The 24,928-nt window shown below is 33.7% G+C and overlaps 2 protein-coding genes and 1 non-coding gene across 9 annotated transcripts; 2 read left to right on the top strand and 1 right to left on the bottom strand.

Moving 5' to 3' along the window:
* The first annotated feature begins 3,438 nt into the window (after positions 1 to 3,438).
* Positions 3,439 to 9,070, top strand: LOC108193463 (uncharacterized). The gene is made up of 2 exons (XR_010285528.1): positions 3,439 to 4,027; positions 8,740 to 9,070. It is a non-coding gene; the product is annotated as an uncharacterized LOC108193463 (transcript).
* Positions 9,071 to 9,647: 577 nt separating this feature from the next.
* LOC108193235 (uncharacterized) lies at positions 9,648 to 13,125 on the bottom strand. The gene is made up of 4 exons (XM_064081911.1): positions 12,527 to 13,125; positions 11,848 to 11,865; positions 10,307 to 11,744; positions 9,648 to 10,161 (listed from the first exon to the last, which is right to left on the bottom strand). The coding sequence occupies exons 1-3, from the start codon at positions 12,839 to 12,841 to the stop codon at positions 11,535 to 11,537; spliced, it is 543 nt and encodes a 180-aa protein (XP_063937981.1). The 5' UTR covers positions 12,842 to 13,125; the 3' UTR covers positions 9,648 to 10,161; positions 10,307 to 11,534.
* A 4,423-nt stretch (positions 13,126 to 17,548) lies between these two features.
* Positions 17,549 to 23,152, top strand: LOC108196506 (VIN3-like protein 1). 7 transcript variants are annotated; one of them, XM_017363812.2, is made up of 5 exons: positions 17,594 to 17,783; positions 19,289 to 19,394; positions 19,687 to 20,323; positions 21,183 to 21,493; positions 21,611 to 23,152. In XM_017363812.2, exons 2-5 carry the CDS (start codon positions 19,361 to 19,363, stop codon positions 22,795 to 22,797), a joined length of 2,169 nt encoding a protein of 722 aa, XP_017219301.1. In that variant the 5' UTR covers positions 17,594 to 17,783; positions 19,289 to 19,360; the 3' UTR covers positions 22,798 to 23,152. The 7 variants fall into 7 exon arrangements, with proteins under 7 accessions (XP_063937291.1, XP_017219301.1, XP_017219303.1 ...); XM_017363808.2 differs by having other exon boundaries at positions 17,639 to 17,783; positions 21,608 to 23,152; XM_064081222.1 differs by having other exon boundaries at positions 17,640 to 17,777.
* The last annotated feature ends 1,776 nt before the right edge of the window (positions 23,153 to 24,928 follow it).

Below are 24,928 nucleotides of genomic sequence, written 5' to 3'. Positions count from 1 at the left end.
CCGCACATTTAGTTGATGGTGTTGTACCATTCCTCAATTAACAATTATTATTAAGATTACATATAAATTTTATATAAAAATGTTGAAATTATTAACCAAAATATAAATTTTAACAAAAAAAAGAATTATATATTTAAAATGACTTGGTTGTAGATTTTGAGATAGATGACCTAACTTGAAGTAATGGTATAATCTCAATATTTGTGTTGTGCCGTAAAATTTTTGGGACTTATTTTATAACCCATTATGTTATTTGAGCTTGGTTGGAGCATTTAGTGAAGGACTTAAGGGCTTTGACCTTGGAAGGGTGAACCCTTAAGGCTGCATATGAAAGGTTACAGGCCTACAATAAAGCCTTTGAGAAGGCTTTAGGTTGCAGGCCTACAATAAAGCCTTTGAGAAGGCTTTAGTGTGGTTAGAGTTTCATCTGGAAGCGTTACAGGGGGTTACCCTCAGTAGGGATTCTTGCTATGCGAAACCCGGGTTACGTCTGTCAAAGCTACCTATGGATGGCTACAGGCTAGTCATGACGAATCTGGAAAGGCTTCTATGTAGCTAAAGCTTCATTTGGATGTACTACAAGGCTAGGGTTCCCGTTGTATGAAGTCCGGGTTGTAACTAGATGTAGGCGAATAGGGGAAATGTCCATATCGCGGCGGGAATGTTCAAAAGTGGCGTACTTTCCTCCACCACTTCTTCATTTTTTAGGAACTCTTCTTCATCTCTTTAATTTGTTCTGTCATCTAGTTAACAACTTCTAGTAGCTTTTGTTTGCTGCATCAGTTTTGGGTTGTTTTTCGCGTCCGTTAGGTTATTGACGTTCTTTATCGGTTCGATTTAACATCTCTCCTTCAAAAAGATCAATATCCCCTAATTTCAGCGCCAAAAATTGTTGTGAAAGAATTTGATAAACATCCTAAAATAAGTATGTCTTGAAAAGTGATTGATCATAACTGTCCATAAAGGCTCACAACTGAGTTTCAGCGTTACATGCGAAATTACGTAGATTATTTGGGATGAATTTATCAAGTTCTCGTGGCGATGTAAATATCTATGCACAGGCACCTTATATCACACAGAATACATTTCTCTCAAGTATTTCGGTACTCTCATCCTCATTTAAGAATTTATCCCCGATAAATGACCTACATATCCCCTATTTATAAGAGAATCAAGTCAAATGTAATACTCATGGCCAAGGGCTTAAGATGTAAAAGATACAAGGCACATTTTTTGTTGTTCATGATCATATGAACACTGATTTGTCATACTCTGTAGTGATCCTAACTATTTTTAGGAGTTTCCAGCAGAGTCTTAGTAGGATTGCACCTCATACGTTAACGTTTGAATGTATTTGAAACTCTCCATCAATATATATCATATACAGTCGTGCCATGTACTTTCGTGTCGTGTACTTAAAAGTGAACCTAATTTCAATTGCATGTCCATCTCGAAACGTGTTGTGCACTACATGTTTACTTTTCATGTACATTTAATATAAATATAATACCAAAATTTAGTTAAAATATATTTTAGAAAAACATTTTTATGTATTATTTTATGAAATATATACTAAATCTTTATATTGGCATGCAACTGTGTACAAATTTGTTCATGTATATATATTATAAATATAAATATCTTTTTTATATGAAAATTTATTTGTTTATTTAAAAATATATTTGTATCGTGTACATTGATGTATGTAAAATGAAAACCCGTATTCGATACTAAATTCATCGTGTATTTTCATATTTGTGTATCAAAAAGTGAAATCCAAACATTAAGTTTTTGTGTGTACCAAATTGTCACGCAGGGACGAAGCCAGCAAACGTCTGTAAGGGGGGCCAAAAATTTTTTTCTTCGATACAGTAAAATTTTTCATCAGCACTGTAAAATATTCATTATAAAATAAATACAAAAATACTAGTAAACAAATTATAGTAGAGCTTTGCGTTCTTTTAAATCAGGAAATCAAATTTATAATAGTGTCAACAAAAATATTTAGCTATTTCTCTTTAAATATATTTAAGTATAAATGGTCAGGAAACTCATCATAATAACTCTAAGTTATAGTAATCTTTAATTAGCAAGTAACACACATTATATTAAATTGTATTTTGACAATATCTCAAAAACTAAATATTATGTTTATTATACTTACTCCTTTTCAAAAAAAAATGTTTATTATACTTAAAAAAAATATTATACTTATTTAGAGGACGACAAGTTATAATTTAAATAAGTAAAAATATTACCTGGATGATGAATTTAAATTGAAGATGAGTAGATCAATATTAATATTAAATAATAAATTTATAATGCACGAGGACTAACTATTCTATGAAAATGAAGAAGTGAAGTGAGGTATAAGTTTTTTGGATAAGACCTCCACCAAAGATTCTTATTTTTAAAGAAGAACCATATTGACATTTATATTTATCACATATCACATTTTACGATCTTTCCTTTTAAATTAGTATAATTGTATATATATCCATATTTTTGTTTATTTTTATTTTTAAATTTGGTCTAATACAATAAATTAGAAAAATCTAAGAATTATAAAACTTTATTTTACAATGTTAAATATTTTTTAGAAGCGAACAAACATTTTTTGAGGGGGGGCAAATTTTTATATTTATATAAATATATAGATAAAATACAATTTTTTTCAAAATTATATAATAAAAATTATAATATTATGGAAACCCTAGGGAGCCATGGCACCTTCTGGCCCCTATGTAGCTTCATCCCTGATTGTCACGTCTAGTCATATATATACTTCAGCCCTCCAAAATTCTTCTGTCAAAGACTCAAAAGCAACAAGTATGAGCAATATGAGCAAAACTTCAACAATAACTCCTGAACCTTAATCCACAATCACATGGAGTCTCTCTTCTATAGCTTCTTGGAGACTTGGACCTTCTCAAAGATCATGAGTCTTAATTTATACTTATGAAAAATGTTTCGCAACAGTAATTACTAAAAATCTCCTCAATATTTTAATATGAAAGGAAAAACATAACTTGATGGGCCTAACTTGATAACCCAAAAACCAATGACCCGATTAAGTTCATCCGTAAATGCAACTCTTCCCCCAAATTAATAACTAAATTAAGTTAGGAGGTAAATGCAACTCATTCCATCACCTATTTTTGCACGCGTTTTCCAGAAAATAAATTAAGGATATTAGTGTAATTGCAATTTCCTACCGTATAAAGTGATTTTTAGTGCATTTAGGCTCAAGGTTGTGATAATCGGGTATCAGCATTAATCCATAGAGGTGTTGGTAGGAGGATTTATCGAATTGAAAATCATATCATATATTATTAAATATTATAATAAAATTTAATATATCAATTCTTTTTTTAAAAAAAAACTTATATGATGATTAACCGATTTTAAAAATTGAAATTAGGGCAGGAGAATAATCGGGCCGAATAAAATATTTATTGAACCCGAACGAGACGTGGCCAATACAGCAACAGTAGTCCGTAGTTTCGTTGAACAAAAATCCTAGTTCAACGGACCCATCTCATCTCACACATCCAACTATCCCCAACTCCATGGCGAAATCTCATCTTTTCATGCTCTCGTTAATCATCATCCCCTTGATCTCTGCATCCCCAAATTCACCAGAACAAAAGCTCTCAGTAGCCCACACAGAACTCACAAAATACGGGTTCCCCATCGGATTACTCCCCACTAACGTCAAGTCCTACACTATCAACACCACCACCGGCGATTTCTCCGTGCTTCTCAAGCATAAATGCCGAGTGACCCTTCCTCCTGATAATTACCTGGCCACTTACTCCAGCAAGATTACTGGGAAGATCGTGGAGAATAAGATTGCTGAGCTTAATGGGATTAATGTCAAGGCCTTCTTTAGGTGGTGGGGGATTACTGGGATTAAGATGAGTGGTAAAGATTTGACCTTTGAGGTTGGTGTGCTTTCGGCCAAGTATCCTGCTGATAAGTTTGGGGATACTCCTGCTTGTGAGGGCAAACACTCTTCTTCTTGAAGGTTTGTTTAATTTTATTATTTTTCTTTTGTTACTTTGTGCTATTAGGATTAAGCTTTAGCTTCCTTTTTTTAACTTGAATGTGTTGATGACTTTATGTAATCATGGGAATAGCTTTTTTCATGTGATCAGAATAGCGGAACTAAATTTAATTAATTTAATTTAAACCAAATCAATTTATCTGAAATTGTTAAAATTTAATTTGGGAAACTATAAAGTTTGTGATTCAAAAAATATGAGAAAAGGTCCTCGATGTCACTGTTTTAATACATCATGCTCCAAATGTCACTATATAAAAATAAGGTCCCCACTGTCACTTCAAAACACAACTCAAAGTTGCGTTTTCATTTTTAATCAAAACGTAACACGAAGTTAGGTTTTTCTCCGAAACATAGCTTCAAGTTGCGTTTAGAAGAAATTTAAAAAAAATTAAAAATTCTAAGAATCCAACTTCTTAAAACTAGTTCACCAAGTTTCCAGATCTCTTTGTAAGGGACATGTCTTAAGTGTGAATAAGTATATCTCACTTTTTATTTAGTTGGGTACATATATTTAGTCATTACACTATCCGAAACGTCCCCATTTTTAGTCCGCCGTCCTCGTCGAGAGACATCCCTATTCCCTAAACTGCTTGGCATCCTCATGCAACATAGTAGCTATATTCATGTCCTTGTAGGTCACCTGGAAAGATGGATCCGTCCACACTTTCCACATCATCAATAACTATAATAGAGGGTAAGAGTTAACCAATTGTTATATTTTACATCACTTAATGCCAACACATTGAATCGGATAAAAGCTAAAAAAGTCGCCTAAATTTAAAACTAGTTATGAAACTAGCACTGGAGTGCCACTTTTAATTTAGTATCAATAAACACATTTTGATGATATATTATAGTAGTAGCAATATATATTTAGCATCTAGCAGTAAACTTACTCTAAGAGAACAACTTAAATATCACGCATCCCTGGTCATTTTGAGTTTTTAATTATGTGTTAAAAACTTTTCGAAGAACACACTTCAAGAATAACTTGATAATGTGTGCTTAAACTCACATTTTCCAACAAGATATACAACCTAAAAGGGAAAGGTAATATCAAAAGAAAATGAGCAATGCACTATAACGGAGCGTACTGATAAATGTTTGCCGTGTTTCTTATAGTTATGTTATTTATTTTATTTTTTAATTAATCTTAGTTGCTAATTTACGTTTCTTATTTAATTAATTTCTAACACTAAAAAACTGGAATTTTACATAAATATAGCCATAAAACCCTCAATTTTCACTATACAAATTATTCCTTAAAGTTTATGTAATAACAAATTGAAGAAATGAACACATAATACCTTAAAATTTACTAAATAAGAATTATTTTGTTTATTAATTAATCTTAGTTGCTAATTTGCATTTCTTATTTAATTGATTTTTTACACTAAAAAACTGAAAGTTTACATAAATGTAGCCATAAAACCCTCAATTTTCACTATATAAATTATTTCTTAGAGTTTGTATAATTTAAACTTGAAGAAATGGACATATAATACCTTGAAATTTATTATATAGTCCCTTTGTCCCCTTCAATTCTTTATGTTGGCAACAGAGGGCTCGGCACACATTTTAAGGCTCCTATAAAATATAGTTTAATGAATTATTTTAGACTTTTTATTCTCCTGAATAAAAGTTTAAATTTTTATACCAAAAATATAAATAAAAAATAAGTTATGAAACTATAATTTAATATATACCTTAGAATGCGTGTCAAGCAGTGAAAGAAAATCGTAAAGAAATGAGAGGGACGGAGGGAGTAGGAATTTAAACCACGAAGGATACATAAATATACACCTAATAATTTAGCTTTTGGAATGACTGTGCTTTTATATTGATGTGGTATACACCAGCTTGTTGAATTTGACTAAAATGCATGGGGTTGAGATATTATGAGTCTATTGGGAGGTTAAATGTTCCATGTGATGGATAGTGCGTTGATTCTTTCTAGCTGCTCATTGTTTTTTGTACTACCTGTGCTTCTCCTGTATCGACCCAGCAGAGGAACGAGAAGGCGGGCAGAGGTCTGTTGCATGCCTGCAAATTTTAATCAATAAGAAATATATATGGTTTACCACCAACATGTAAATATAAATCTTTTCTTGATTGTTGCATATGTCGCTCTGTGAAGTATATGGGCTTTGGCCCTAAAGTATCCTGCACATTATCTGTCTTGTAGTTGACTGTTGATGCAGGACCTGCATAAGCATTCTAACAATTTTCATGCCATCATAATTAAAATTGCCTTTTTCATTATAATATAAAATTCCTTTTGTTTTTGTATATATGATCTTTGACCTGCTTTGGTTGAACAAGCGGTCCATTTCTTGTATAAAAGATCTACATGGGCCATTGTTTTTTACTTGGACTCGGGTGTAATGTCCAAGATGGATACATCATACATGTCCAAGTGTCGTAACATTTTTCATAATTTTTGATTGAAATAAGTGTCAAAGTGTCCACACCCATGTATGAGTGTCCCAGCGTTGCAAAATAAGAGTCCTGACCGTATTCCTCGAGAGGGAGGGGGGATGCGATTAATTTCTGAAAGTTTCTTTTCTAGCTTATCCCAAGGCACCAATGTTACATGGATTTATGGGCTTGGGAATGAGTGTTGGACATGGGTGCTAATCCAGAAGTCGAGTTCTTAGTTTTAGGATGATTAGGATTCTCGGATATGGATCCAAGAACCAGGTCCAAGTCAGATTTCATACCCACACCCATGTCATGCTTGTTGACATGGGAATTGGAGAGTCTGGGTAAAAGAGCAAGGCATCAAAATTGATAGCGCTAAGCATAATTGAGAGTGAGATGGCTATACTATGGATATTTTAATATTATAATTAGAACAAGAGATCTTTCTCATGAATTAAGATGTTCCACAGCAACAAGGTGCGAAGAAATATTGCACGGTGATGTGAGTGGGGGCTTTCGAGGAACAGGCATAGTAATTGGACCTGCTTAGATAGCAGCTCATTAGTTGACGTGCACATACACATATATATATGGAGCACTGGCTCATTTTTGTTGGGGGAAGGCCTTTTGTTGTTCTCGGCGTATTCCCAAAAACCACAACAGAGATAGGGATGAGAATGCATCGGATATAGGCACACCAGCAGCCAACACCCTCATCTTTTATGGGCTTTTAGTTTAATGTTTTTAATAGGAACTCCTTTGCATGGATATTAAGAAAATGAAAACTTGCATCTGAAAGATCTATAAAACAGTGTCCAAGGAAATCTGATTTTGGTAAAACTTATCCCAAGTCCCAACATCTCAGAAGTAGATAAGAGTTAGGAATTTGAACTAAAATATGTTATTGCTGTGGGAGCATAAACAATTTCTGTTGGATGTTGTTGATTAGGCGTCTGGCAGTAATGATGCCACTTCTTATTGGCGTCTTGGTGCTTGGACCCCTCCCATTGCTCTGGTCATAGCTTATGTCATCTCCAGTATATTAATATATTATTAAATATTGTGACATTCAATTTTTTGTCAGACACTTTTAAAGAAAATTAAATTTGAGCCATGGAGGAGGCTCAAGAGATTGAAGGTTTAGGCGGAGTGCTACTTAGAGCCTGTTTTTCTGGGTTAAGTCCGAGGCTTAGAGTGATTTTCAACTTCGAATTTAAAATCGTTTGTTTTCTTGCGATAAGTCACAAAGTAAATTAATGTTAAAGAAAACAACTTAAAGTCAGTAGTTGGTAAAAAGTACTTTCTTGAACAACTTGCTGAATATTTGTGATTTATATGATAGAAGTTAATAATATGGACAATCGATCAATTTTTTTGATTGTTACTTTTTTAATAACACATGAGTTACCCATAATACGAATATATTCAAGCAGATACTAACAATAAAATTTTTCACTTCCAACTTACCAGGTTTACTAACTTTAAGTCACAAGTAACTTTTTAAGCTTACCCAAAAGGGCTCCTTTTTATAGTTAGTAGGGAGTTGATTGAACACTTGTTCTGCCGGCCAAGTGTTCTTCTCTTTAAACAAGGTGACTCATGTTGATATCTGATCTTATATTGGTTTTCTCTGGTTGTTTAATTTCTGAACAAGTCACATAAAAAATGGAATCCTTCAACTGCGGGGACCTCTGGTTGAGATGCGATTTTTCAGGGTTTTCGTTAGGGTTGCACAAGTTCTGATAATTCGAGAGGACAATGAGATAGAATTCTATAATGTGAAATTTGCATCACCAATCTCTTCCTGAATCCTGATTTTTGTTCACTGTAGTATAGGTTATACCTTTATGGTGGTACATTGAAGTATGATCTCTCAGTGCCTATAACTGAAGAAAGAAATATTCAGAGTAACATTCATAGGTATCTACTATATAGCTAATGAAGTAGTATGTGTAACGGCATAATGTCTCTTGTTTCAGGTCTGTTCTGTGAATTTAGCTAATAAATGTTTTTTCTTCTGTTGATATAATAAACACCTGATTCGTAAAGGAAGGGGTTTAACTGTTTTAATTTATAAACTGTTGCTCATTACCTAGTGCACCAGCACAACCTGGGGTGATATACTTATCTATTTAAAGTTTGAATCATATATTTCCTATTTAGACGAATGTCGAATTTAGATGCTGATTGGTATAGTATGTTTCCTGATGAATGGAAAGAACCGCAAACTGAGATTTTGTTTCTGCTTGCAGGTGTCTGCAGGCTGCTTGCACAACATACATATGCAATAAGTTATGGCAGGGGTTAATCTATAAATCTTAAATTAAGTACCTTTTAGTAGGTGCAGGATCCTGATAATTATCATGTTTATACAGTAGATATTCCGAGGTGTCTCATTCTGGGCTACTCTGCTTTTAGAATGAGCACACAGTGGTTTATCCTTATCAGTTCTTGTAGTTTGATTAAAAGGATTCCTAAGACATTATTTGTGTTGTGTGTTGATGTAATATCTGTTGCACAAACAGACACTTGTATATGGATTGTTTTCAGTGTTTAGGCATTAAGGTCTGTGTTCCGCTTCTAGTTTACCTGTAACTTGATATATAATCGTTAATTTTTAAATAAAAATAATTTTATTAATATATAAATTATGAAGGCATCATTTATGCAATTTTATTACATAAATAAAAGTACAATTTTAAAAAATAATAATATTATTTCTTTGTTTCAAAAAAAAAAATAATATTATTTCTTAAGTGCTATATATTTGATCAATGATAAATGCCCCTTTATTAAATTTAAAGAAGTAAATAGTAAGTTATATATTTTATTTTTATATTACATAAGAATTGTCGATCGATTCAAGAATCATGGAATTCAATCTCTGCTCCTAATTTCGGAATCCAAGAGTTGAACAACGTGGGTTCAATTAAAATATATATTTATAAATAATATTTTTTATAGTTTAATTTAGATATGTACTTGTCTCATTTATTGTAGTCGTTTCTCTTTTTGAAAACATTCTCAGCTTTTATCTTCATCCTTATTTATTGATTCTAGTTAATAATCATAGTTTTCCTTTTTAATAAATAACTAGCATTAGTGCCCGTGCTTGAAGAAGTGCTGTATAAAGTAGTAGAGAATATATATAATATAAAGATACCGTCTAACAAAGTAGATGTATTATTTGGCGGTATTAAAGAAGTTACTGATTACTCTCTAAATGATGTAGCTGCCAAATCTAACAGTTTTAACAGAAGTATCAAGAAAGGATACCACTATACATAATACAATACGTAAATATCCAAATTAGTGCATCAGAGTCACCCTTAACACTTGACAGTGTCATTTTGGAACAAACTTCTCACCTTGAAAGGGACCCGGAAATGATGTCCGTTTCCAATCATCAATAGGAATATGCAAGCACCATATATCAAAATTCCTTCGAAGGAACAAAAGAAACAAAATTAACCGTTGGCATTTGGCAATAGCATTCTTAAACAATTTGGAAATGGTAATTTACAAATTTAAATAGCCTCCACGGATCTTGAGCCCTAGACGTCTCACTAAAGTTCAAATCCCCGATTTGTACCGAGCAGACTTGAGAGTACTAATGAACTTACTGTCCAAGCCTTTGATATTTCAAAGAAAGTCCAAGTCCAACTCATCAAGACCTGCAATTTTTATAGGAAACCCTTTATTCATAATGTCATCAAGACACACAAATAAATGTCGTCCTTGTGATAAGTGATCGGTACTCCTCAGAACGAGAGTTTCATAGACTTGTAATACAACAAGGGTGAGTTTGAAATAAGGAACCTGGTAAAGAGAGCAAAAGAGGACAGTTTTCCGGTGTGGAAGAGCACTCGAACAGGGAAATCTTAGCGGGCCACTGTCAGATGATGTGAGCAAATGCTTGGAGTGTTCCAAGAAGTCCTTAAAGCTCCGACGCTCCATTTTCTCATGATTATCACCTGCTTTCTTGGACATGGAACTACTTATGTTTCTTGCACTAATATCTTTAGTAGCTGAAATAAATAGTGGAATATGTCGATTTGTCACCAATTTTTTAATCAATCTAAGTTTGAGGGACAAAACCACTTAATTGATGTTCCCTTAAAAAACGGAGCCACATAAGACAGTTTAGAGAAGTCCAGACTTTGCTGATATTAGTGCAGAGATATCAGAATTTTAGAAAGAGCTGGCAGCAAACTGCGGAGCTCTGTAGTCGATGCTCCCAAGTAGAATACATCACCTTCAGGTATGCCTAAACTAACGATCAACCACAACTCATACAAACCAAGTGATTTGGTGTAAATACTTTTTGAATTAAACTTGACTTTCAAATTAGTAAACTTATGCGTTAACTCAGCTGATTAAAGCTCTCAAAAAACACAGGCTCCTTAAATGTATGAAACAAAGGTTGGCAATTCAAGGTTATTAATATTGCCAAAAATAAACATGTATGAATTCATATATCTATGCTACAGGTTGCAATGATCTTTACTCTATTTAAGAGAATAATAAAACTCTCCAAGCAAAATTTATTAATGCCTAAATACGGTTAGCATAGGATGCCAAATAAGATATCACTTTTATGTATTAGTCTGCTATATACAAATATACATTTTTATTTATCATTTCTATCATTATTTGGTCACTCATATGCAATGAGCTAAACATGTGTTTTTTAGGAAGAAAAAAAAGTCTATTTCCTGTATAAATATATGTTATGTATGCCATGTAAAATTTATATGAAAAGATTAGAAATAGTATCTTTAAACCTCTTTATATATATATATAGATGTGTTTGTCTGCATGATTAAGGTTTTTGGTTGTAGTCTAGTTATATAGGCCAACTATAGGAAATGAAACCAGTAGATTAAGTGATCTAGCTAAGAGATGTGATAAAAAGCTTATATACAGGTGCATCATGCATGCATGCCTTCCGTTGCAGCAATAAAAAAGTTTTGAAATCAAGAAAGAAACCTGCCTTTGTTTATCATTTATACTCTGAGTTCATAAGTGTCCCCAATTCGACTCCAGTTTACGTCCGACCTGTACTCATATTCTGGATCTTCAAAATTTCAGGAGCACTGTAGCAAGTGGCAGCTTCTTTTAACTTATCATCCATTCCATCTGACAAGGTGTTAAAACTCTCATCCAAGCCATCAAAAATTTCTGATCTGTTATCCAAATTAAATCTGCCACCAGAATTGCCATAATCAGAATTGTAGCTCTCAGCCCTATCTAGTCTTCAGAAGAAAGATTGCTAACTTGGACTGTCATTCCAGTTATTCCCAGTGAGACCTCCAAATATTCACTACTCAACGTCATCTAAAGTCTCAATTTTTTATTACTTTCATTGGCCTGAGCACCTGTAAAAAGTATACCAACAATACATTTAATTTTTATCCATCCCCAAGCTGTTTAAATTCGAAAACTTGTTGAATGCGCCTAATGAATATATATACATATAATCAAGTAAAACAAACACATAACATCAAGATTGAACAGTAAATCAGAATAGCTTACGATGTATCATAACTAATATGATGCCAAAATGAGCCATTTTATATCCTTGTTAACCCTAATCAACCTAGACCTTACAGCAGGGCCATAACTGCCTAAGATCTACTAGGGACAAATAACCCCGCTCAACTCCCAACTGCATGAAAACTTATTCTCACACAATACATGTATAAATTTAAAATTAATCAAAATATTTTTTAAAAAAATATCCCTCAAAATTAAGGAGTTATTTATATGGTAGGATTCCAATTCATTTAACGGAGGCCACAATAATATTCGGAAAATGGTAGAGCACCCAAATTCATTCCCAAAATATATCCTAAATGCCACGTGTGTCATGATATAATTGGCTATAACTCTGTTAAACATAATGGACCCCCTACATATACAATAAATCCACCGATAAAAACATCTTAAACTGAATGCCAAGTCATTTGAGAAGAATTTTAGGAACCCAATTTGGATTCTCTGGCATTATTCATACCATTCTCCTAGATCTCCGTATCAAAGCTTATTACCATTCCCATTAACCGAGTCAAAATCACATTCCAAACATCCCCAAGTATCTGGCCAAATGTCACTTAGACGGCTAAAACTATCTCTTCCAAGAAATGTACAATGTAAGCATATATTCCAACACATCATACATCCGAACATGAAATTGCACAAATATACTACGATTAATACACAATAGCAAATTGAATCTGCTGAAAAAGCTCTGACTCTGACCCCGAAACAGGCCACAGAAGTTCTCGACTGATGAGACAACCTAACATTGAAAGACCTCAATACACACTGAATAAGTTTCATCTTCATATACATTTAAAAAAGTATTCACGTAGGACACATTTGAGTACATTATTTCGCACAAGCACAGGTAAGTTGAATCATAGAATTGAATAAACTAATCTTGGTAGATTATCACTGTAAGTAAACAAAAAAGTAGACATACAAATAAAGATACAAGAAAGAGAAACAAATTGACAAAAATGTATGCAGAGACAGGGTTTATGTATACTTTTCATATATATATTTTAAGTAATTTTCATGATTTTTTACGTTTTGCCCTTGTTACGCATAGAAAAACTTTTTAATACTTATTATTAATTTTAAATATGTCTATATATATATATATTATGTTATTTAAGAATCAATTATTTTATTTTTACTTTTGTGTATTATGTTTTATAATATGCATTCTACTTCTTTTTAAAAAATATGAGGCACTGTAAAGGTATCTATTAATGTAATTGGGCTGCGTCTAATCTGGGTAACCTCACAAACAGCATGTATGCCACTGAAGCTGAAGAAACATATAAAGTCTATTAATAATAGTATGATCCCCTGTACTTCTGTGGCTCGATTTTTATTTATCTTGAGGTATAATCCATAAAGCTAGCATATCATAGTAGCCATAGCTAATGACATTTACATCAATTTTAAAGTTTGATATGCCTCTGTCTGATCTTAAAAGAACAAAATAAGATCCTTTTGTGAACCAGATAGTAAAAAATACATAACGCTAGTAGCATATTAAGTTCAGTACTCAATTTAGCTACAGCTTACTTGTAATTGTAACCGGCTTGAGTGAGCAGAATTAAGCTTTTTTTACTCTCTCATTCTCTAATCATGGGAAGCCATTCCCTCTAACATCAATAGCTTCACAAAACTTTTGTATCCTAAATGTAGCATCTTATTGTTTATCACTTAATGTCGATATTGGATACTATATATAAGGAATTAAAGTCACACAGCCATGAACATCAATTGATAATGCAATCCTATACTATTGCCCTCTACAACAACTTCATATATTGATTATTGATATACATATAACTATATATGAGATAATTTCAAGGTAAGGAATCCACTGCGAAGACTCTTCTATATGACATAAAATTAGCAGTCCATAAGCCAAGATAGTACTTTTCGAGAGCATGACATAAATCATCAGGAACATCTTTAAATGCTCAGAAATGTGGTACATGAGCAGTTCTAAAAAGTTCAGTCTTTTTTGACCTGAACAGAGTTATGAGTCAATAATATTGCTCCCACCAACATAACTCCGTGTGTAAGTTGCAGATGAAGCAATTTCAATAATTTTCAATTGTCTTGTAGCCAACTTTTCTTTGCTTAGATTATGCCCCTAGCCACATCTCAGGCTAATTACAAGATAGAAAAATATGTTTAATCATCTCAATTAAGGTTTTTTTTTTATATAAAACCTCATATAGCAACCTGGCCCAAATGGCTAGTGAAAACTGAAAAGTATAAATTTACGAGTTCAGAGTCTTACATTTTTTGAGTTGTCGTCGTCTGCTTCGGAAAGATAATGCCAAGACCTCCAGACAGGAATTAAATATGATTACACAACTGGAGGGGCTTCTTGATTAGTATAATAGCAAAACAGTTCATCCTGCAAAAGATGTTAAAATCAGGTTGAACATAATTGTTGATGCGCATCATGTTTCCAAAAAAAAAAAAATCCAATGTCAAGTAACATAAGAATTGTTTTTGCGCTTGAATGACATATGACATCAAGTAGAGCTCGATCATCTTTAAAATATGATGAAGGACAATAGTTAAACAATTGTTGCTGCACACAAGTTTTAAACCTCCACTGGTAAAGGTGAACACGCAGATTATATGCATAGACCGCACATAGAATTATAGATTGGGCACAATCTCTAGTTTACATGTATCTGTTGCCGCTATTCATTCAGGAATTTCATCAAACAAGCAATGGCATCATGTTTCTATATGCATGATCCTTTATTTGGGCCGTACATTGACGCACATGAACGACACCATAAATCAGCTCACCATCCGGTCGGAAGACGAAAGGAGCCGAGCAAGCAAGCAGAATGAGGTAATTGGTGCGTCCAGAGAAGTTGATGACGAGGATTAGTGTGTTGCATACTTGGATGCGTCTCCCTTGTCTATGCACTAGTTCACATTTCCACTAAAACCCAAAAAAAATTCAGACTTGTTTGAAAAGATAGGGTAATGTAGTATTTGTGTTATCTTTACTTTTTCAAATATTAGTGGTTCCGATGAGGCTGAAGTTTCTCACATGATTTCTTTATAATCTCCTATATGCTCTGCCAACTGTATCTGGATAATTTTACACTCATAAAGCTGTAAATCAGACTACATACAGAAACTTAATAAAAAACGAATAATTGTTTGTCCTTAACACTGCTTGCGATATACAATTACTATATTAACACATTGAAACCCATAATATAAGGAAAACATCTATGGCTTAACAGCTGCAATTCAGACAATTTATAAAAGAGTTCGAAACTCTATAATGATCTGTCGTACCTTTTAGACGCACCTTTGTAGTCCTCATCGGAAGTTTTCGTCGATTGACAGACTGGGACAATTAAATTGGAAACCCCTAATTTGAAGCAAAAACCCCTAATTTGATAAGAGTATCGGTGATCATATAATCATCTTATATGCTAATTCATTTACATGAGCATGGATTTACGATTAAAGAGAGTATGAGGAGGAGAAGCTATAAGAGTCTGCGGAGGAAACTGCGGAGAAATCTGTGCATATATCTATGGGTATTATGTGCGTGGGGTTTAATTAGCAGGGCCGGAAATCAGGTTTGGAATCACCGAGCCAACAATTAATTTGCTCAGGTAAACGACCTGTTCTCGTATAATAGATATAGTAGATTTATCCTTTTCAATTAATTAAATTACTTTACTTCAAACAACAAATAAGTATAACACCTAAAATCATTTATATCGAAGAGTTATATTAATATCCTCTCTATATTATATTTATTTGTTTTTTAAAGTGACAAATAATGATAACATTTAATTTTATTTATTTTATTTAGCTAAAAACTTAAAATTACTATGTTAATATTAAATAAAAACGGAACCGATCCGATATCAAAATCTTCGGAAGTGAACTTTTCGATTTAGTTTTATTTGTTTTGGACATGTTAATGTGTAGCGGCCTTGGTAGTTGGTACTTGGTACCGAGCCCAGCAAAAGATTATTGTTGTGAATTTTCGTTTTCGTGTCAAATATCCTAAATCCGAATCCGAACCGTTTCAATTTTGTGTGTATATTCTGGAACAAGTACCTGAACTATTTATTTTTGTGTCAACACGAACTGTACACGAAATCCGTGTACCACGAACGATTCAAAAATAAATGTACACAAATTATTTTACTACATGTTTGTACACGAAAGTACACGAATTTTAAATAATAAAATCTGTTACTTTCAATTTTAGAAAAAGCAATTGGATTACTCATATTTGAAGATTGGATGAGATTCAATTTGGTTACTCATACTTGAAGATTGGACGTCAATAACATGTTAAAATTTGATTTAATCCTAAAGAACCGTTTAAGAACACAAATGAAAATTACTGATTTATCGTCGTTTGGCTAATAGTAAAGGTCAAGATAGACGAAAGGTACGAGATGTAAAATATGAAGATTCATACTCCCTCCGTCCCAAAATATTTTTTCTGTTTATCTTTATCACGTTCACCAATGCATACTTTTGATCGGTAATATCTTTAATTTCATATTAGTATTAAATATAAAAACTTCATCGCATTAAAGTACTCATAAATATGAATCTAACAAGATCACTCATAACTTTATTTAGTCGTATAAATTGAGCGTAAATTAATAATTTGTCTCATGTTATGAACAACACTGACATCTCAAGCGAGAAACGTTTTTTTTGGGACGGAGGGAGTACCAGAGATGTTCAAAAAATCTGAAATCTGAAATCCGATCCGAAAAAAAATATGAAAAACCCGATCCGAAAAAAATCCGCTCTGGTCTGGCCCGGTCCAAGGGCCTAAAACAGGCCTAGTATTTTCAAAAAAATCCGGATAAAATTCGGATTTTTGAAAAATCCGGATAAAACCCTGATTTTTGAAAAATCCGGGGTTTTATAACTAAACCAGGCCTAGTATTTTTGGAATCACCCGGCCTGGCCCGATTTTTAAAAAAGCCCAGCCCGTTCTGGTTCTAAAAAATCCTGATTTTTTGGCCCGGTATGGATGTGAACCGAACAGATCTTTTGTGCATATCGAGGGAGTATTGAATTTTACAGAACTACGTTACGCATTTTGCATTTAGCTAAACCAGGGTATGAAAAATGGAAAAAGCCAAGTCTTATCTATAAAATTTATGGGCCTAAATAGCTCAAAATGTCTTCAATCGAGTAGTAAACTGATTCAACTGTATGACTGTATCTATGTAATTACTCCCTCCGTCCCAATGAATAATATATATTGGGATTGGACACGGAGACCAAGAAAAAGTGTAAGAAATGAGTAAAGTTAGATGAAAAGTGGGTGAAGTGGTGGGTCCCATTTATTTTAGTTAATAGATTTGAGATAGTGGAGGAAAGTAGTGGGTGTAATAGTGTTTTTATTATTATAGAATGAAGTGGGTGTAATAAGGTAGTGGGTGTAATAGTATTTTATATTATAAAAAGTAGAATGTATATAAATGATAGGACATCCAAAAAAGGAAACGGTATACAATTGACCGGGACGGAGGGACTACGTCTCATCTGATGGGTACTGCTATTACTCTATATACAGCAGATTAGTTTACTGATTCCCTTGCAGCAAGCATATGTGAGGTGAGTCTAGGGTTGGGATATCTAACTCCTACTGGCTTTCTTCTTTTGTCTTGTACACTGTTTCCACTTTGATGATTCCAAATTCCAGCCGCTAATCTCTCTATGTATATCGAAAATTATGGTAAAGGTAATCTCTTTTTTTGCTCCTCTTGATTTTTTCCGTGGTATGCAATAATTTCACGCCTAAATCGATTATTAAATATTTTATCTGTTTCTAGGTATATTAATTTGGATGACAAGATCTGTTTCTAGTCCGTTTTTGTTCACTTTTTTGTGTTTGAATGCGTTTTATTCGGTTCCTTCTAGATCTCATTGAATTTACTGGGAGTCCTTATTTATCTAATACTCTTAAAACTGTTATTCTGTTTAGATGCAGATTCCGTAGCGCACCTAGATTTGGAAAAGCCTGTTGATAAATTTCCTAAATAGTTGTCCTAGGAAATGTCGTAGGATAGTTTAGTTCTTGTACTTGTATTTTTTTTCATAAATGTTAGCAATAAACATTGGTGAATGTTCATTGATTCTAGATTTGGAATCACTTTCTATGCTGTTCTCCTGTTATATTTAAAATGATATACTTGCAAAACTTCCATATAAGAAGATTAGATATTTAGAGCTAGTAATATTAATGGGAAGAAAAAGATAGAGTGAGAAACAGAAATATGAAAACTTTTAAACCAGTTAACGAAACTTGTGACTTGTGAGTAATTTCTAAAAATGCTAACATATTGTTGTGAATTATACTGGCTTAGATGTCATTCGTGAGTCGTGACTGCTCTAATTTAAACTATTTAGACAATGTAGTTATTTTTGAATTATTTAATATGTTAATTAGACCTATAGCTTTTATGTAAAAATAAAGATCCAAGAATTATTTGAATTTACTCGCCCTGTCAATCAGGCTTTAAACTGAACCCCATATTTTTTTGATTGATCTGATGCTGTTCATTATAGTTTTTGACATTATAAGAGCATCTCCAATGGTGTTGGCTATAATCGTTGGCTAAATTGAACCTGTAGCGCATTATGTAAAATTTGTTGAACCTGTAAGACATTGTGCTTCGATGGTATTGACTATATTGGATGGCTATAATTTGAAAATAGTATGTTATTAATGTTTAGATTGTTATAAATAGAATATATCAGTTTAATATGGTAATAAATGATGTGTAATCACCCTACAGATTTCTTACAGGTCTGTAGAGGTTCGACAAATTTGGCCATCCATAGGAGGTTGGCTAAATTTATAGACAACAGGTCACTATGGTTGGAGTGTGAACTTTTGAAGTGGTTGGCTAAATTTTTTATTTTTGGCATAACAACTCATCTTTTAGCCAAGGGGTCTTCATGGTTGGAGATGCTCTAATGTTGGCAGAATATAGAGATTCACTGATCTCGACTACTTTAAATGTGCTTGAAGTTCTCTGTCAAAAAAAAAGAAAAAAAGTGCTTGAAGTTCAGGATAAATATCATATATTATAAGCTCTGCAGTATCAATTAGAGCTACTATGTAATGTTGTGCCAACTCATCTAACCAAATTGAAATCATTGTTGAACAGAGTAAAAGTTTGTTAACTTTGGATGACATTTGTCCTGCAATGGTGTTTAAATACACATATTTACTTGTGACAGAGGTACATACTGAAGAGTAGAAGACAATAGTTGGCTCAAGCAGAAAAGTTATATTTAAATAACAAAAGAAGAATGAGAGAGTTCATGCAGGTGCCACCAATGATGGGTAAATATCTAGCTTAAGAGATGTGCTAACCCTAGATAATCAGGCCTACTGAAAATTATTTAGTCAGAACTGTTTAAAGCTATAGTGTTGAATATAAGTTTAGGTGTTCAAGGCAACTTATTTGCCATGATAACAGGAAGAAGAGAATTGGTTCTTCTGGCTTTTTTAGTTGACAAGATCAGCTTTCAAAGTTTGGCTTTATGATCGGTGTTATGTTTCTAATTTGTTCACTTGCATTAAATGCTTCAGCTGGTACAGCACTCACATTTCGACATGTGTTTTTTTTTTGTAGCTTCTGGTGTCCAGAGTCTTTCTTCTAGTGTGCAAAGCACTCCAGAGAAAAATGGACAGTCAGATGGTTCTAGAAGTCCAGAGCTTCTCCAAGAGTATCTGATTTCAGGTCCAAGGAAAGATCTATTTCAAACTTGCTTGGATAAGGAAAAGAAGCATTCTGCTTCATCAAAATGCAAAATGCTTGACCATATTCCCAAGAGTGGTAACAAAACTCTTAAAAATCAGGAGCTAAAGAGTGCATCTATCAATCCCAAAAATCAGCCTTCAAAGAAGCAAAGCAGAAAAGCAGAGAACCCCTCTCGAATTCCAGTGGTTTCACAGTGGTCTTCTGATTTAAAATCTTCAAATTTATTGATCTGTAAAAACTCTGCCTGTAGAGCCACTTTAAACACATCTGACACCTTTTGCAAGAGGTGCTCTTGCTGCATTTGTCACTTGTTTGATGACAACAAGGATCCTAGTCTTTGGCTGGAATGTGCAGCCGAATCTGGTGATGATGAGTCTTGTGGCTTATCTTGCCACCTTGAGTGTGCTTTCCGGCGTGGAAAACTAGGCGTTTTGAATCTTGGGCAATTGCTTCAACTAGATGGAAGTTATTGCTGTTATTCCTGCGGTAAAGTTTCAGGAATACTAGGGTAAGCTGCATCTTCTAAACTCAGTTGATTATTCATGTCTTGGTTAACCCTCCTCCTGAACCCATACAGAATAGAAGATAATTATTAAACAAAATACAAGGATAAAAGTTTTTAACATAAAGACTTCTCATATCCCTTGAACTACTTAGCTGCATAACACTGTGTTCACAGTTGTTTTAATAATAGGAAATAAAAGAAAGAGAAATATTTAGTTTCTTTGATGTGATCTTGGGTGATATTTTGAGAAAGAAAGGAAAAGAAACCTGAAGATTTGGAAAGAAATCCATATAAATTCGTCCAAAAAAATTTCCCCCCTCTTTTGGAAAGTTTTATTACGAAATTAGGAAGTTTGGTCTTCCATCTTTAAGCCTTTATAATTGATATGCATTAATCTTCATGGCCAGTTTGTCAATATGTTCTTTTGCTGATCATTTATTAGCACCATCTTAGTCTTTATTATCTTTGTTAGAGAAGCACTTTTGTTAAGAAATGACTCTGATGTGTTAAGAATAAACATCTGCTTTTCAATTTTCCGCAAATCAAAATTTTTCATTTTTACATTTTAGGGGGCGTCTGGTTCATGGTTTATGAACCCGGTTAACGGGAATCGGAACCTTAAACCCATGTGTTGGTGTTTGGATTAGCATTTTTTGGTTATGGAATGGGAACCCTATTCCTACTTAATGGCTAAATCATTCTTTCCACACCCCTCGGGTTACTCATTCCCATTCCCGATTTCCATTCCCATCTACCAAACGCCCCCTTATTAGTATGAGCCAAAAAAAAGTGACAAGTATGTAGTTTCTTTTTTGGATTTAAATTATGAGTTTGTCTTGGTGCAAATTTATATATGTGGCAGTTGTTGGAAGAAGCAGCTTGGTATAGCCAAGGACGCTCGGCGTGTTGATATCCTCTGTTCTAGGGTAGACATAAGCTTTAGACTCTTAGATGGAACTTCTAGGTTTAAAGATCTCCATGAGATTGTTAGCAAACTCAAGGCCAAACTAGATGAAGAAGTGGGTCCAGTGAGTGATGTTTCAGCTAAGATGGCTCGAGGTATTGTTAGCAGGTTATCTATTGCCAGTGACGTGCAGACCCTTTGCACACTTGCAATTGAGAAAGCAGATGAATGGGTGGCAACAGTGTCTGGTACCAACCGAAATTGCATTGGTATGTCCAACTGCTTATATCTTCTTATAGTTGCTTTGTACTGATTGGCTACATTCATTGATAAGTCAAATTAAAACCTCAATTCCTTTGATCTATCGTGCTATGTCTTCTTAGCAGAAGGTTCATTACCAGCAGCATGCAGATTTCTGTTCAACGAAGTGACATCATCCTCAGTTGTGATTGTTTTAATAGAACTACCCACTTCACCTCTAAAAGATATTTTGGGGTATAATCTCTGGTACTGCAAATCCAGAGAAGAATCATATACAAATGAGCCTGTATGCGTCTTCCCAAGATCTCAGAGAAGGCTATTAATATCCAACTTGCTACCTTGCACGGAGTACTCATTTCGCATAGTATCTTATACAGAAGCAGGCGAGTTGGGACACTCTGAAGCAACCCGTTTCACCAAAAGCGTGGAAATTACTAGTCTTAAGAAAGCTGCAGTAAATCATATAAAAGAGACTAACCAAGTTGTTGGAAGTTCAAGTTTTGATATAGAGCACAAGACTTCAGCAGATGTTGAATTTGATTCTGGTTTCAAGGTCCGTGATCTTGGGAATATCCTCCTTCTTTCCTGGGATCGGGATCAAGGCTGCCTTGACGGCGTTTGTCATGCTAGTGTAGAAAAATTTCGTGGAGCCAGTAACACGGTAAAGGCTGAATGCATAAAAGAAGATCGCCTGCCACCTGTCTCACGCGAACTTGATTTAAATGTTGCTTCAGTTCCAGATTTAAATGACGAGCTAGCACCACCAGTTGAGTCCTCTCGGGATGAAGATAATGAATGCACTTTGGAAAGAGCTGTCAGTGGAGATGATGCGGTCTCGCATGATAATCAGGAGAATGGAATAGTTAGGTCCCATGGGAGTGGCGACTCCCAAAACTGGACCCAAATACCAACTGGCGAGGTGTCGACTCTCGACTCAAAGGGTGGAAGGATATCAAGGAAGAGAGCAGCCAGTGCAATTGAGGAAACATATGATTGTGATAGCACTATGATAAATGGATCTCCATCCAAAATTGGTAAGGTGTCAGGCTCTCTGGATGAGAACTTTGAGTACTCTGTAAAGATAATCCGTTGGCTGGAATGTGAGGGTTACATTAAACAGGAATTTAGGTTAAAATTACTAACATGGTTCAGTTTAAGATCAACTGAGCAGGAACGCAGGGTGGTTAATACCTTTATTCAAACTCTAATTGATGATCCTAGTAGTTTGGCAGGGCAATTGGTTGATTCCTTTTCTGATATTGTTTCTGATAAGACGCAGCAAAATGGATTTTGCAGCAAGCTGTGGCATTGAATTTACTCGCTGCGGAGAGGACCCACTTTACAACATAGTATTAGTATCCGTTCTCTTCTTACAATGGCTGTTCATTGTACAGGCATTCCTTTCCCCAATTATCAGAGGGAAAGTTGTTCAGTATTCATGGACATAACATGATATTGGTGGATAATTTTCATGGTTTTCTTGGGATTGAATTTCTTGAATCAAGGAGATTAGCAGTATGAAGGCTGTTAGTCATATTAATTTTATTTGAAATTATAATGAGGACAGTCACATTGATGTAGTAATGTAATATATGTACGAGTAGATACCGTTGGTAAATGTATTGCTGTGTATTTTGCAAGTGATCACCTGATGTTTTGTCTGTTGACTTTCGTTAAGTTCTTGCCAGTAATCACGTCCACCGAATAGAACGGCAATTGTGGACTTTTGGGAGAATCGAACAATGTTCTAAAAGTCCGCAATTAATCGAGATTAATCGCCAATTGGTCTCGATCAAGTGTTAATCAGGTAAAAAAATGTTTTTCAGGAAAATCGATCAAAAACGGATTAGTCGGTCAAAAAGCAGAAAAATAGGCAAAAGTTTGTCAAAAATCAGTCAATTTTTTTTTAAACGGTAAATAAAAATTAAAATATAAAATAATTAAATTATAGGATCAAGCTTTATGGAGTATATAATAATATTGAAGTATTGAGTATAAAATTGGACAAAATATAATTTAGTTAGTTAAATTTTAATTTTTTTCTTGTTCTACATATTCGTAAACATGCGACAACCTGCAGATTATGTTCTACATCATAAATATTATAATCAGAAGGTATACCGATTATTTATATAAATCATAGGGTACTATGTTTTGCAACATAACTCATAAGCATATAAACAAAATAATTGATTTAAATGCTTGTTAAGATTTAAAGATATTACTGATTAAACTAAAAAATTGTGAGCCGATACTCCAATGTTGTGTATTTCATAGAACTAAACCCATAAATTATATTATACTCCCTCCGTTTCAATTTACATGTCAACTTTTGAAAAAAAAATTTGTTTCAAATTAGTTGTTCACTTCAACTTTCAATGCAAAATCATATTTCCAAAATTATTTTTACTCCACATATCTCTTATTTATATTTCCTAGATCAACCTCATACCACATCTTATGATTATTTAATGCAATTGATTTGTAAACAACCACTTTTTTTAAACTGTGTGATTTTTTTTAAGTGGACATGTAATTTGAAACGGAGGGAGTACCGTAAATAATTGAGAACACCAAGAAATTGGAAATGGTCCTCCAAACCATGGGGCAGCTCGGAGATATTGAGGAAACGCACATCTAACATCTAGATGGATCCATGCAAGTTTTTTTTAACCTGACCATTCAAAATTAGTACTACCAAACATACTGAATAATTCAACTAAAACATGCTTGTGCCTCTTTGATTGATTATAATATCTTTTCTTCTAAGAAAACGTGAATCTATTCACAAAATTAACAGTAACACTCAAATTTCCTGACCTAATCCACCATGTTGATGGCGATGATAAGAAAAGTTAGACTACTAAAATGTACTCCCTCCGTCCCGCTAGGTTCTTTACGTTATTTTTTGGCGCGCATTTTAATGCTCCTATAAAGTATACTTACATTATATATTTATTTTTGAAAAAAATTCCGAAAAAAAGTTTGACGTTTAAACTTTTATTCAAAAAATGAAAAAATTAAAAATACATTATAGAACTATACTTTACGAGAGCCTAAAAATGCGTGCAAACAGTGTACGTAAGCTTCCTGCTGGGACGGAGGGAGTATTATTATGACGCGCATAACCCAATCACTTCTATACATAGATTATTTGTAGTAGGCATTTTTCCTAAATAACTAAGGGTTTTTTCGAGTATTTTAAGAGGAAACTAGAAATAAATTTTAAGTAACTTTATGTAAGTTTCTTTTACCAACTAATGACGGCAGTACACCGGACAAAAAAAATAAAAATGACAGCGGTACAACGCTAAGAGCAAGGGAGTTGGCTAAATTGGACCTGTAAAACATTATGTAAAATTTGCTAAACCTGTAAGACATTTTGCTTCAATGGTACTGGCTATATTGGTTGGCTATAATTTAAAAATAATATGTTATTAATA

Source organism: Daucus carota, chromosome 7, assembly GCF_001625215.2.
Source record: "Daucus carota subsp. sativus chromosome 7, DH1 v3.0, whole genome shotgun sequence".
Classification (NCBI taxonomy): Eukaryota; Viridiplantae; Streptophyta; class Magnoliopsida; order Apiales; family Apiaceae; genus Daucus; species Daucus carota.
The sequence above is the reverse complement of the archived record's forward strand: the minus strand, read 5'-3'. Positions and strand labels throughout refer to the sequence as shown.

Bases quoted from the DNA above. Each gene is read 5' to 3' on its own strand.
- LOC108193235 (XM_064081911.1), bottom strand. From the start codon at position 12,841: ATGTATATGAAGATGAAACTTATTCAGTGTGTATTGAGGTCTTTCAAT.
- LOC108196506 (XM_017363808.2), top strand. From the start codon at position 19,361: ATGAGAGAGTTCATGCAGGTGCCACCAATGATGG. The intron at 20,324-21,182 runs GTAAGCTGCATC...TATATGTGGCAG, and splicing joins AAAGTTTCAGGAATACTAGG to TTGTTGGAAGAAGCAGCTTG. The intron at 21,494-21,607 runs GTATGTCCAACT...ATGTCTTCTTAG, and splicing joins TACCAACCGAAATTGCATTG to CAGAAGGTTCATTACCAGCA.